Consider the following 15440-nt stretch of genomic DNA (forward strand, 5'->3'; position numbering starts at 1 on the left):
ATTCTGGTATATTCTGAAACGGAAGCAAAGCATGATGAGCATCTCCGTATAGTGCTACAAGGGTTAAGGGAGAAGGAACTTTATCCAAAGTTCAGCAAGTGTGAATTCTGGTTGAGGGAGGTAACTTTCTTAGGACATGTGGTCTCTGCTGAGGGGATTAAGGTGGATCCTCGAAAAATTGAAGCAATTTTGGAGTGGAAGCCGCCTAGGTTAGTATCAGAGATACGGAGTTTCCTGGGATTGGCAGGATACTACAGAAGGTTTGTGGAAGGTTTTTCGGTGTTGGCTGCACCTCTGACTAAACTCATAAGGAAATGGGTACCATTTGTATGGACTGAGACCCAGCAGGAAGCTTTTGAAAAGTTGAAGAAAGTTTTGACTGAAGCACCTGTGTTAATTCAGCCGGAGTCTGGGAAGGATTCTACTGTGTACAGCGACGCATCACATGTAGGTTTGGGCTGCGTGTTAATGCAGGAGGGTAAGGTGGTTGCATATGCGTCACGGCAGCTTAAGCCTCACGAGGGGAACTATCCTACTCATGATTTGGAATTAGCAGCAGTGATTTTTGCACTTAAGATTTGAAGACATTACCTGTACGGAGAGAGGTGCATTATATACACAGACCATAAGAGTCTTAAGTATTTGTTGACTCAGAAGGAGCTGAACTTTAGGCAAAGGAGATGGATTGAGTTGCTTAAGGATTATGACTGTTCAATCGAGTATCACTCAGGAAAGGCTAATGTGGTAGCCGATGCTTTGAGTCGTAGAACCGTATCTAATTTGAGAGCAATGTTTGCTCGTTTGAGTCTGTATGATGATGGTAGTTTGTTGGCTGAATTGCAAGTAAGGCCAACCTGGGTGGACCAGATTAAGGAAAAGCAGTTGGAAGATGAGTCTTTGGTCGCTCGTTTTCAACAAGTTAAGGAAGGGAAAACTTCTGAGTTCGGTTTAAATGGTGATGGAGTTCTGTGTTTCTAAGGAAGAATTTGTGTTCCGAAGGACTCTGACTTGAGGCAGACAATATTGAAGGAAGCTCATGGGGGACTATGTGCCATGCATCCTGGAGGGAATAAGTTGTATCACGACTTGCGGGAATTGAACTGGTGGCCTGGACTTAAGCGAGAAGTGACGGAGTTTGTAGGAAAATGTTTGACGTGCCAACAAGTGAAAGCTGAGCATCAATTACCTTCTGGACTGTTGCAGCCGGTAAAGATACCACTTTGGAAGTGGGAGAGGGTAACCATGGACTTTGTGAGTGGGTTGCCATTGACACCATCGAAGAAAGACTCGGTACGGGTGATTGTGGATAGGTTGACCAAATCGGCCCATTTCATACCAGTACGTACCGGCTTTTCGCTTCAAAAGTTAGCCAAACTGTATGTGGTGGACATTATGCGACTTCATGGAGTCCCAGTTTCGATTATCTCTGACCGGGATCCTAGATTCACATCTCGGTTTTCGCAAAAGTTGCATGAGGCATTGGGGACACGGTTGAACTTCAGTACGGCTTTCCATCCCCAAACTGATGGTTAGTCGGAAAGGGTCATTCAGATTCTGGAGGACATGTTAAGGGGATGCGTGATTGACTTTCGAGGTAGTTGGGAGGGCTACTTACCGTTGGCAGAATTTGAATACAATAACAGTTATCAGGCGAGTATTCGAATGGCACCGTATGAAGTACTGTATGGTCGAAGGTGTCGTACACATAGTTGTTGGACGGAACTAGGGGAGCGACAAGTTCTTGGACCGGAATTGGTGGCTGATATTGAGGCTAAGGTCAGAATAATTAGGGACCGTTTGAAAGAAGCATCTGATAGGCAAAAATTGTATGCAGATTTGAAGCGTAAGGAGATTGAGTACTCAGTAGGGGATATGGTCTTTTTAAAGGTTTCTCCTTGGAAGAAGATATTGAGGTTTGGTAAGAAAGGCAAGTTGAGTCCGCAGTTCATTGGGCCTTATCGGGTTTTAAAGCGAGTAGGCCCAATAGCTTATCAGTTGGAATTACCTCCAGAGTTGGACAGGATTCACGATGTTTTCCACGTCTCCATGTTAAGGCGTTACCTTTCTGACCCTACTCATGTCGTGCCGGTTGCAGAAATTGAGGTGCAAACTGATTTGACTTTTGAGGAGGAGCCTGTGCAAATTTTGGATCGAGATGTTAAGATTCTGAGAAGGAAATCTGTCCCATTAGTAAAGGTGCTTTGGCGTAATCATGGCAGAGAGGAAGCTACTTGGGAGCCAGAGGAGGCGATGCAGCAACAATACCCTTATCTGTTCGGACCAGGTAAATTTCGAGGACGAAATTTCTTTAAGGAGGGTAGAGTTGTAACGCCCCAATTTTCGGGAATTTTAAAAATGTTGGAAAAATTTAAAAATCTTGTGTCCTGTTTGTTTGTCGTAGGATTAAGTACGTTAGTAGGCCTCTAGAAGGCCCAAGCTTAAGGTAAAACCCGGTAGTTTTAATTAATTTTAATTCCATAAGAAAAAGGGGTTCTGGTTAATTGGGCTTTTAGGTATTAATTGTGTAAAATAAATCACAAGGAAGCATGTGGTAACGTGGCTAAGTGACGCCACTGAGAATGCTATAAGTGGCGTGTGGATGATTGGGAGGACCCAGGTTCAAGTCACAATGACAGCAAATAAGGGATTAATTTTTATGAATGGAAAAGGTAAGTAGTGGAACTGAAGTGAAAGTCTGTCAAGAGAGGATTTAGGAGTTGATAAGGGATAGGGATTTAGGAGTTGATAAGGGGTAGGATTTAGGAGCAGATAAGGGAGGAAATCTAGAAGTTGATCAAGGAACAAGAGGTGGCCGGCCAAGGGACTTTGGCATGAGAATTTCGGCTAGGGTTAGTGCCAGTATAAATTCGGCATTAGTGGTAAGTGGTGTCGTTTCCTGACCATTCTCTTCTTCTTTTCTTTTTCTCTTCTCTCCATCCACTTATTCTTTTCTTCTTCTTTTCCCCATAGCCGAATCCTTCAGCCACCCTACTCTATACCACATTCCTTCCATTATTTTTAAGACTATAGCCGATTGCCTCAAATCCCAAAATCCCGAAAACTTGACTCCTTTTGTACCGATTTTTCCCTAGCCAAATCTCTTATTTTTCTCATCATCTTTGGCCGATTCTCTCAACCTCTAAACCCCAGGTTTCTATCGACAATACAACAAGTAAAAACCCTCATATTTTATCTTTCTCTACACTTTTGCAAAAAGCCGAAACTCCCACACTATCCTAGGGACATAGCCGAATACTGAGATCACTGAGGGCTCGACTTTTGTTATCGTTTGAGGGCTTAGAACTGCATCAGAATCAAGTAGGAACTAAGGGGGAATGTTGACTGGAAGAATCGGTGGCAAGTCTTTCCAACTTAGTCTATCTTGCATATTTTAAGAAAAGCCAGAATCCCTAAAAGGTTAGGGAGGTTGTCATTTTTTGGACTTGTAGCCCTAAGGGGTTGTGATAATAGTATTATTTTGGTAATAGTATGATTAAGAGGCTGTTGATCAAGGGCTTAGATAAGTGGAATGAACGGATCTGGATCGAGACACTATTTTCGGCAAAGGTAAGAACGCTAAGGCCTAAGGTGTTGTTGGCCGAATATGGTAAGAAGTTAATATGTAGTTCGTTTCGGTAGTAAGATTAACGTGGTAGTATTATAATTGTAGGCAGTTCGTGTGTGGATCTCATCAGTGAATCGTCATAAAACAGGTGTGTAACTGACACCCTCTCATAGACTAGATCGGCAAAAGCCGAAAAGCCGAAATGCCGAAAAGTTGGTATCTTGGGAATTTGCGAGTGTGCGAATGCTCGTAAGATAGTTGGGTTTGCATGTTTGGTATTCTGAAGGTAATAAACTACAGTACATGCGATTTCGTACATTTTGATAATGTGGGCTTAATGGGCCAAAAATCGGGTTCATGGGCCAACGGGCTCAATTTGGTAAGTATGCGCGGTAAGTATTCTGATAGTACGTAAATGGATAGGATATGCATGAAAACCCTAAAAGTAGCTAAATCACTACAATACCCTTATGTATGGAAAATTACCATGATACCCCTAAGTGTAAATGACCAATATGCCCCTAGGGTTAATTTTGTCTGAAAAGCATGTTGATTTAAATCTGTATGATGTATGCCATGAATGAATATTTGTTGCATGGGGACATGGGTTATATTTTGGAGGAAGCGTCCTGGTGGCTATGCCACAATCATCTGATCTAGTGGCTCTGGCACATATATCTATTCTGGTGGTTCTGCCACGATTATCTGTATCTGGTGACTCTGTCACATTATCTGTTCTGGCAGCCATGCTGCATAATTCTGTAGCGTGTAGCGGTTGGGTGGGTCGAGTAGTCTCCCCACATGGTGAAAGGTTGGTAAGGGAGTGTATGTGGTTGGTTATGTGTTGGGTTTTGCATATACATGAAATATCTGATCTGATCTGTTATGGGCCTATGGGCTTAATTCTGTATTCTGTTCTGGGCTAAGGCCAATTTATTCTGTTTCTGTGGTTTGAGCTGATATGGGCTAGGGTTGGGTTAATTTTACATACTGAGTTTTTCCAAACTCATCCCCTATTTTCATCCATGCAGGTAATCCCCAGCCATAGTGGGCTTGGAGCTGCGAGGGATTCGGAGTGGCCACTCATTCTGCAATATGGATTTCTTCTGGTGATTTGGACTTCAATTTTCTTTACTTTGATGATTTGGGTTTTGTTATGTAATAAGGCCACTTATGATTATTTTTAATTGGGTCTCGATTTATAACTTATCATGATGACCTTAAATTATATTAACTATCAAAACGGGCTAGATCTAGGGTTCGTTTTCCAAAAACATAAACTGATTTCGAAGTAACACGATTACAAACAATGCTTCTGCTATGATAACGTTTTACAAACTTAAATACGTTTTATTCTAAAATAGACATAATTTCAATGGTAACCTAAAAATATACGCGATGTTAGAGTGTGGCAATGGCGGTGTGCATGTCTAGGATTGGATCCGAAAGAGCTTGGTACTTAAGTAGTCCGATGGACTCACCTCCTTTTTCTGGTTTCCTACCTGGTGCACAGCTTCCATTCACTTTAACCCTTAATGAATTAATCCTTTGAACATCAAGTACGATTTTCTGAACTTAGAACGGAAAAATGTTTTTAACGTTTTTTATGTGGCACGTCGGATCCGGTCATAACGTCTAGGCCGAGTTTGGGGTGTTACAAAGTGATTGCTTGGTGTGTCGTTGAAAGCACTGAAAATAACCTATCCCTAAGAAATAATATAAAGAATAGTAGGGAAATAGGATAAAATCCTTAGGGATGGATCGCTACAACTTCTTGTTCTTCGGAATCCTGGGCACAGTAGTGCCAAAGAAAAATGTCTGACCTGGGAAAAAAATAGAATTAGAAATATGGACGAGTTGAAATTGAATAAATTGAAATTGCAATTGTAAAAAGAAACGGAGTTAAGGGAAGGGGTTTTTCAATTTGAGGGATTCCATCCTCCGGTTATCTCGATCCTCATTTGGTTCAATCATAGGCTTTTAGGTGATCCTTCTCATGATCGAATAAGCCAGTTATAGTGGAAGAGGACGCCTACAACCACCAGCTCCACTTAGGTTTTAGCCTTACGATTTAGAGGAACCTGACTTTAACCAACCGTCGTTTTTGTGGGACTGTCTTACACTAGATCATTGTTTCTCAATGGCAAATGCCACGCTATTTTGTTTCTTGGGCTCGACAACCTCTAACGCAATAAGTTAGCAAACCGACTGTGCAACCTTTCCAAAACATACAAAGCGGCTGTTTTTGCACAAGATGAAAAGATTACTTTTGGAAGTCCCGTAATGCAGAGAAATGATGAATACTCATTGAGAAGGGGTAAGTGCGGGTTCTAAGTCTCATGAACTCTTTTGGAGGAGTCTTGATAACATTTGGCTAGATGAGTTTAGTGACTCATGCTTTTCGGAAAAAAAATACTAGTTTAAAAGAATGAAATTTATTGGAAAAGATAAGAAACAAAAGGCTAAGAGCCTTAGAGGGAAGGAGTTTTTACAGAAGTGATGTGTGAATATTCATGTCACTCCATCCCCTAGTTATAGTACATAAAAAACCTAGTTTATTCCTATTTAAACTTTAGATGATAATGTTTAAAAGAAATAATTTGAAATTAAATCTAAACAAATCATAATAATCCTAACAATAATCCTAAAAATAAAATTTAAATTTAAATAAAGTTTTATGATCTCTTCTTTGAAATTTTACCCTAAGTCTTCTACACTTTGTATTTTTGGCACCATTTCTTCCCTATTTTGCATACTGACCCGTTTTGTCTTTAAATTCACTCTTTTTGCCCCCAAATTTCCTTTTGTCGTCAATTTTGTCCCTACAAGATAAAAAACCATAAACAATCTAAATTAGTAGGATTGTACTCAAAATATATATGTAATTAACACATAAAAGTATGTCATTTTAGAGTATTATCATTGCTGGATAGTGTGATAAGACTCCGACAAGGTTCCAACCGATCGAGCTTCTGATGATCAACAAAATAGAGGAAAACAATTACATAAACAACTAATGCTTAGTAAGCTCATATAAGAGAAACTCAAACTTACCGTCCCTCAACATTTAATCATGCAATCATGCTCATTAGATCATATAGCTACTTGACTTTCCTATTCACAACAATCTACATATTTAGTAGATAACTTAAAAATATAACATCAAAGAAACATGGAATATATCACGAAATGAATCGCATCCATTCATCTTTCTTACATGTTTAATTAGTAATCTTTTCCATCCATTTGCAACTACCAAATTTACCATTTCATAAGATCATTAACAACAATTAATTTGTATTCATGCCTTTCCATTAGCCTTTACTTACCCGTTGAACTATATGAATTAAGTCGGATACTCACGAATGCTCACACATAATGTGTCTTTTCATGTAACCGTATCCTTTTCAATAATGCTCACACGAGCTGTGGGTCGGATGTTAGCTACATGATGCTACTCACACGAGCTGTGGAAAATTCGCAACAAATGTAGGACCTCAACCATTACTAGGACATCTAAGACCAACACCAAAACTGTATAATCCCTAATGACATGTCATTTGTATCCTAAGAATTCTTAAGGTTCAAATGGGATTATTAAACTGTCAAGTATTCAAACCATCGTATTATTTCCGTTTCAAATTAAATCTAACATATCATTAACTAATAATCAATCCAAACAATAATTAATAAATATATAACTCATACAAACTTACCTCGATATCTATGGTTGCAAAAACAAAGTTAAAAACTAGTTGAGGCTTTAGCTTTTCCGCAATTTAAGTCTGATTGTTGCGTATCTTGATCATGCATAAAACTCAAGCATGGACGAATGCTCCTAGCTCCCTCTAATAGTGTTTTCGGTTTTGGAAATTGTGAAAATAAAGGACGTGATGAAAATTTTGTCATCTTTTGTTTAATCTTTTTAACTTAATTATTCAATTACTAAATTAACCTTTTAAAATCTATTAAATTACACCAAAACCAATCCAATATCATCCACTAACTTTAAATATGGTAAAATTTCCATCTAAATCCGTTAATTTTCCTTTCGAAAGCTATTTGCCCCTTTTAACTAATGGAAACAAACTTTTGTACCTTTTACAAACTAGTCCATTTTTCTTAATTAACTAACTAAACCTGAAAAATTCTTAATGAAAATTTAATACGACCTTAAAATAATCTTATAGACATTAAATAAACATTAAAATATTAACTCACTAGTTGAAATCATGGTCCCAAAACCACTATTTCCGACACCATTGAAAACGGGTTGTTACAATATTACCAAAACATTCACTAATATTCCTCAAAATGCATAGATTGAGTTCTCTCTAAATCCACATACTAAACAAGTCTTCAATATTGTAGCCCTAGTTAAGGATGTCAATGGAGTGTGCTAAATTCACCACTGCTCCGCAGTTGGCATGCTCTACTCCACCACCCACTCTGCTTCACTATGGATGTATAATCTCAAAAATCACCACCACATCTATGGATGTTGGATACATCTATCCCCACTTTGCCCCTCCCCACCCCACCCCACTTCACTCCACCCCACTCCACTTCAGTTTAATTTTTGCAAGTTATCTTTAAAGTTTCAATCTTTTTAAATGCAAGTAAATATTTAAATATAATTCTTTAAAAAATATTAAAACATAAAACATATAGATTTTCTATAAACATATTACGATTTTACCTTTTCAATAATTATATATAAGGATAAAATGTTAATTTAATATGGCAGAATAGGGTAGAGCGAGGTAAACAATTACCATAACCACCTCATACCCATTATCTAAAAAATTACATCTTACCTGCCCCACATCTACTTTTGAAAAGAGAAAAAAGTCGCTCCGTTTGGAACGAATTGGTTCTGAATCCATCAAGTGGTTTGAGTTTTACTATCCCTAGCCTAAGTAAATTCAACTAGTATAATTTGATTGAATCATTAGGATTCTATCATATCTGACATCTTTAAGGAAAAAGATAATCTTGAGATATTTTCTCCAAATTTTTCTCAATCACATGTCTATTTATTTTTGGAAAAACAATTGCACTAAGCTTCTTCAAGTTGTCCTTGGTTTACTAAAGACCTTCCTCAAGTAACCATGAAATATATTGCACAATATCACTTAAGAAAATGCACAAAAATAGTCACAATAATCAAATCAAAATATGCCAACAAAATAGACAAATTATCTCGTTTTGCTAATTTTCGCTTAAGCAACATTTGGCTTTGTAGTTGGCAATTATAATTGGCACTAACAACCACTTTTAAGGTTAAACAAGTCCAAATGAAGAGCATGAGTCCAACTTCATTAAGTGATCTTCAATCCATTTCGATATGCCAAGATCTCACCAAATCAATTACCTTAATAAAAGGATACAAAAGATTGAGATAAGTCTTCACAAAGTCAACCCACATCTTCGTGTGATTGCATATATTAATTTATAAGGTAAGTAAATCATACTAGGGCACTTGTAAACTAATACAACTTGATCCAATCTCTTCAATTATAATCTCATGAATTGTTGCTAAAATCACCAAAGATATGCAAGTAAATAACCAAGATGTGTTTGTCAAAAATACCAACAAATAAGCCAAATTTTATCATATTAACAGCTATGTCTCAAGTTACAACTGGCGTCGTAGCTGGTAGGTAAAACTGTCATTAACAAATATAACTTACTTTATAAAAAAGAATGATTTTTTAAGTTATTTCTCAACTTAATTATTACCTAGTTAACTCATAATACTAATTTAATTGGGATCTCAAGACACTAATTCAATTAAAAAAAGCAACCAAACTAAATTCATATTAGTAAGATTATTTAGGTAATTTAACCTTTTTAAAAAATAAAATAAAATTTCATTCTAGATTTGAACTTTGGCACCTCAAGAGACAACCGTCTCAACCTTTTCAGCACAATTAAATTCTAGGGGGCAAAAGATAAATTTATTATTATATTAATTTATAATTTTTTAAAGGACTTGCAAAGTAATTTTACAGTTTTTTTGGGGGTAAGATTACAATTTAACTCTTAAATATCTTTTAGATTTATTTTTATTGATGTTACGAGTTAATTAAACACAAATTCAATTAAAAAAAAGCTTCATATCACATAATATATAATAAATTAATATTTGTTTAAATTTCAGAAATATAGGGAATTAGTAATAATTTTTAACTTACACGAAATCGGACTTGTTTTTTGTTTCTTCAATTTTTTCCTTAAGAATTGGATACCGACAATATATTTTGTATATGTGCAATACATACGTTTGCTTCAATCAATGATTTCTTGGTTTGCTTTCCTTTCCAAACTAATTAACTAAAAATAATAGGTTAAAATATGTTATAAGTCCTTATATTCTTAATAAATTTAAATTTTAGTCTTTATCTTTTTACTTTTAGAAATTTAATTTCCTTATTTTTCATATTTCAAAATTTAGGTCTAATAGTTAACAATGTTAAAATTATTTTGTTAAATTTAAGTTTATTAAAACATTATTTTTTAGTTATATTGCTACCAATTGAGTGTTTTTTTATTTAAAAAATACCACATTAATAAATTTAGCAAAAAAATTAATAAGTATTAACAATTTGACCTGAATTCTTGAAATTAAAAAAATAGAGAGACTAAATTCTTGAAAATAAAAGTAAAATAACTAAATTCCAAATTTATAAAAAATACAAGGACTTATGCTATATTTTAATGAAAGCAAAAAATAATATAATAAGATTATAAGAAGCAAAACAGCTAGAGAAATAAATAGTGGTCACTGGGTTCTTAATATTTGGAGCTTTTCCGGTTAGTTATAGAGTTGTTGAGAAGTTGATGAATGTGCAATTTCTTATTTAAAATAAAAATCCTTAAATTAAAATATCTATATTTATAAATTTATATTTAATGTACTAATAATATAAATATAAAAAATTCTTTAAATAATATAAATAAAATAGTTGATTGAATCTTAACTCAATTAGTATAAATATTGTTGTCAATACAGAAGAATGTGAGTTCGAGTGTGCTGAAAAGCATTATCCTTTTATTTATGGGTTAGATAGGGACTATAAATAATTATAGATATTATGTAAAAAAAAAGGAACAAAAATATTATCATAACTTGTAATGAAATCCTTCAAATATATATATATATATAATATACATAAAGTAAGAGTCACATATAAAGTTTGAAAATTCCCAAACCTTAACCCTATTATTGAATTAAATCTTGCAATTTCAACCTACTATAATATGACATAAATAGTTCTCAAATCTATATATATATATATATTAAGTTCCACCATTATTAATTTCCACATAAGCATTTTTATATTAAAGTAATGTGGGTTCCATTTAAAAGAAAACATATTAGATGTAATTAATTAAATATATAATTTGATTTTTGAAAAATATAAAGGGAAAAAGTAATAAAAAATAAGGATAAATCTCAAAATTATACATGAACTATGGTTTAATGTGCAATTGTATACATGAACTTTGATTTTGTGCAATTTTATACATGAAATTTTAATTTGATTTAAATTTTGTAAATTATTAACATAATTATTGATATAACATTAATTTATGTTTTTATATTGCGTACATAAATAATTATATTTATCTAATATAAAAATAAGTTGATGTATTATTTCTTTAAATATGTATGATTAAATTTAAATTAAAATTTCTATTATACATTTGAACCCCAATTAGAGTTTTACGTATATAATTAGACCAAATTGAAGTTCATGTATTCAATTACACATTATATCAAAGTTAATATATAATTTTGAGATTTATCCCTAAAAAAATTAAATTTGTTTTTTCCTTTAGCGCCTCATGATATTCCACCATTGTTAAGAAGGTTTTTTTCTGAACATCTACGAGATTAGTCTTTTTGGCTTTGTTAGATTTATAATTTAGTCCCTCTTTGAATTTAACTTGTTTATTGAAATTCTTATTTTTCTATAAACAAGTCAAAAAATTATTTATTTATAATTTAGTCCCTATTTTAATTAATTTATTTTTATTTGAATTATTATTTTTCTATATAAACAAAGCCAAAATTTATTTTTTTACGAGATAAGCCTCGTCAAAAATATAAAAGATGATTGCAAATAGAACTTTTGTTTTTAGAAATTTTGTAACGATACATACAAACAAAAATTAGTGAATAATTTTTTTTCAGAAGTAAAATTTATATTTTTACATATTTAAAATATTATTTCTAAAGTTAAAAAGTATTAGATATATTTTATTTCTAAAATAAAAAATAAAAAAATAGAAATTTATTTTTAAAATACATAATACAGTTTTATTTTTCAAACACGTAAATTATATTCATAATGTTACAAATTTAATTAAATTTATTTTAAGTTATTTATATCTTCAAGTATTATTTCATCAATAATTTTAATTAATATATCATTTTATAAAACACACGACCAACCTATGCGACATAAAAAAACTAGTATTATATATAAGCAGATAAGGAAAGTAGACATAGGTTTTTTTTAACTAGTATTAAAAATGTTGGCACAAGCTTTGCATGAACAGGATGGAAAGGGAAGAAGGTAGTAGCATATAACGCTCTACTTTCTTTATATTAATACATTTCGTATTTTATAGACTGATGCTCAACTTTTATTTTAATTAAAACAATGTAATGTCTAATTCTTTTCAATTTGGTCCTTTTTTTTAATTATTATTTTTTTATGTGTATATATATCAAAGAAAATTTTCTTATGAAATCTAATAACCCTAATTTTCAACAGTACTAATACATGGACAAACTTATAAAAGAAATGATTATGGAGGTTGAAAATGAAGGCTAACTGATTGGGGGTGAGTTAGTCGGGGCGAGCTGTTTGCATGGGAGAGAGATAAAAACTAACAAACAGTAGATATGGAATATATTCCATCACGAATATTACATGTTGGAATAATTACTATTACAATTAATTTAATATCAAAATTGGTTGAAATTTCAATTTTTAAAAATTATATTTTTTAAAATTAAACACCAATGTTTTCTAGTTTAAGTAAAAGGGAAAAAAAATCGACTTGCTGAAATCCATTGATAACTAAACTAACAAACTAGAGTCGGGCACGATATATCCCACAAGGCTGGCTGGCTGACAGGCAGGCAGTCAGACACGCAGGAAACAATCAAAACCATCCATCCTCTCTATTCCTTTCTCCCTCTTTCACTATCATTACCACCCATTTTTGAGCCCATTTCTTCCCTTTCAAAGGTTTGTATCTATTCTGCAATAATCCAACATATACAATGTTTCTTCTTTTCTTCTTATACCAATTCATCTTGTTTTCTAAAGGGATACTTTGAGACCTGAAAGGAGAACAACAATGAAGGTGTACGAGGAGAGTGGTTGCTTTGATCCTCACTCCATCCCAGATTGTCAGGAACTGATGGGGTTGCCAGGGACCACCCCCACCAACTGTCACAACAGTTTGGAAGACACGCTTAATGTCTCTTCTTACAATCACCATCACCATGAGGATGCCTCCGCCGCCTTGGATATGGAACCCCACCAACACTACTTGCTTGATAATACTACCAGCAGTCATTCCCATTTGATTCCCTATCTAACTCAGGACCTTCCTTATGATCAGTCCCATTGGGAAAGTTTCAATGTGCTGCCATCTTCTTCATCCCCAGAAGCCGCTGCTGCCGCCGCCGCCGCCGCCGCCGGTGCTTACAGTCCTACACCTGACCTTCTCAGCCTTTTCCATTTACCTAGATGCTCTTTCCTCCCTAATCCCTCCATTTCCTTTGAAACCACACCTGGCTCCCCTTCTGTTGTGTACGACCCACTTTTCCATCTCAACCTGCCTCCTCAACCTCCTGTTTTCAGGGAGCTGCTGCAGTCTCTGCCGCATGGCTACACCGTTCCAGCTGATGACAAAGATGCCGCTGGGGTTGGAGGACTTTATCATGATGGGGACAATGGCCTAATTCAGTTCACCAGGGACATCTCTATGGCAGGCCGTGCCAAAGACAGGGATAAAGCTGGCAAAACTACCAAACACTTTGCCACTGAGAGAGAAAGGAGAGTCCATCTAAATGACAAGTACCAGGCTTTAAGGACAATGGTCCCTAGTCCCACCAAGGTACATAACCAACCACTTCATCCTTAAACAGCCTGTTTCTTTTATGATAATTGCACTAATAATGTTTCATTCTTTTGGTGTTTGTTATCATGTTTCTTTGGTGGTGGGGGAAACATAAATTTCATTGCCTATAACCAAGAATGATAGAGCATCCATAGTTGGAGATGCTATAGACTACATCAAGGAACTTCTTGGAACTGTTCGTGAGCTTCAAATACTGGTGGACAAAAAGAGATGCGGCCAAGAAAGGAGCAAAAGGCTTAAGACTGAAGATGCGGCTAGTGCTGCTGATGCAGGGGATGTTGAGATCAAGTCTTTAGGTGATCCAGAACAATGCTATAATACTTCCTTGAGGAGTTCTTGGCTTCAAAGGAAATCTAAGGATTCTGAGGTTGATGTACGCATCGTTGATGATGAAGTTACCATCAAACTTGTTCAAAGAAAGAAGATCAATTGCTTGCTGTTTGTGTCCAGACTCCTTGATGAGCTTCAGTTGGACCTCCTACATGTTGCTGGTGGCAACATTGGTGACTATTACAGCTTTCTCTTCAACACCAAGGTAAACATCTCCCTTACACATACATATTGTTTTATCCAGCATATGTATGTATGACAATTTTGAGTATATTTTTGTTGAAATGGCCATAATTCCATCGCTCCTGTCCTCGATGCAGATATACGAAGGCTCTTCGGTTTATGCTTGTGCCATAGCCAACAAGCTCATCGATGTCGTGGATAAACAGTATGCAGCTGCTCCACCAACTAGTAGTACTTCTCTCTAGTTTAGCAGTGATAGAAGGGGTTTCATTTTTTATGTTTCTGTTTCAATGGAAATGAACAGCTTCGGTTGTTGAGTTATCAAGCATTTCTTTGAATAGTACTGTTAATCAAGGATTCCATGATGCTACTTTATTTTCAAGTTATTGATATATAGATGCACTAGATATGGTTTTTTATTTCGGTACAGTCTAACTGTTCATTATTGCTTTAGTTTTATATATATACCACCAGCAGGGGTTAGAAATTAAGAGAAAGAAACAAAAACAATTTGACAAACTGTGATCCTCCATTGATTTTCCTGGTGATAGCAACCCACAGTTTTAGTGGTTAAAGAAAAAGGAGAAATTTCTATAGGAACAATATTCCAAAGTGAGGTATGTTTAATCGTTACTGTTTCTAAGAAGGCTCTCTTTGTTTCCACATTCTGAATTGCTTTGAAATGCCAAAACAGTCGATTCTTTCACTTTCAGTGGTGAAATGGATGTTGAGGAATGATGGACCATATTTCTGAATTTGCTGAATGACTGATTTTCACTTGACTTAGGTAGGTCTCTCTTCTCTTCTAAGGATGTGAATGTTCCACTCATAATATATGTAATATATGTGTCGAAACACCTTTTTTGAAAGGTTGACTTTATATTTTAAAAATGGAAATAAGAGTGGCCACCAATCTTTTTTTTTTATTTAGGTGTAACTAGATCACTTTGTAATTCAATCATTTTAATAAAAGTTTAAATTTATTAAAATGATGATTTTTGGTCTACAAAATTCAGAAGACGAGTTCGGGAGTCGATTAAGCACGAGTTAGGATTAGCACCCTCAATACGCCCAAAATTGGTACCTAGTTGATTACTTGGCGTCTTTAGTGTCTAAAATTAAAAATAAGAGATTTAAGATACGATCTTTTATTATTTAACACGAAAATGGCTTTATTTTGAGTTAATCGAGAAAA

General features: G+C 34.7%; 1 protein-coding gene across 1 annotated transcript; it reads left to right on the top strand.

Annotated features, from left to right (window-relative positions):
• Positions 1-12649: 12649 nt before the first annotated feature.
• On the top strand, positions 12650-14664 carry LOC107962100 (transcription factor bHLH91). Its single transcript, XM_016898344.2, has 4 exons — positions 12650-12831; positions 12913-13708; positions 13848-14267; positions 14383-14664. The coding sequence occupies exons 2-4, from the start codon at positions 12944-12946 to the stop codon at positions 14488-14490; spliced, it is 1293 nt and encodes a 430-aa protein (XP_016753833.1). The 5' UTR covers positions 12650-12831; positions 12913-12943; the 3' UTR covers positions 14491-14664.
• The last annotated feature ends 776 nt before the right edge of the window (positions 14665-15440 follow it).

Source organism: Gossypium hirsutum, chromosome A06, assembly GCF_007990345.1.
Source record: "Gossypium hirsutum isolate 1008001.06 chromosome A06, Gossypium_hirsutum_v2.1, whole genome shotgun sequence".
NCBI lineage: Eukaryota > Viridiplantae > Streptophyta > Magnoliopsida > Malvales > Malvaceae > Gossypium > Gossypium hirsutum.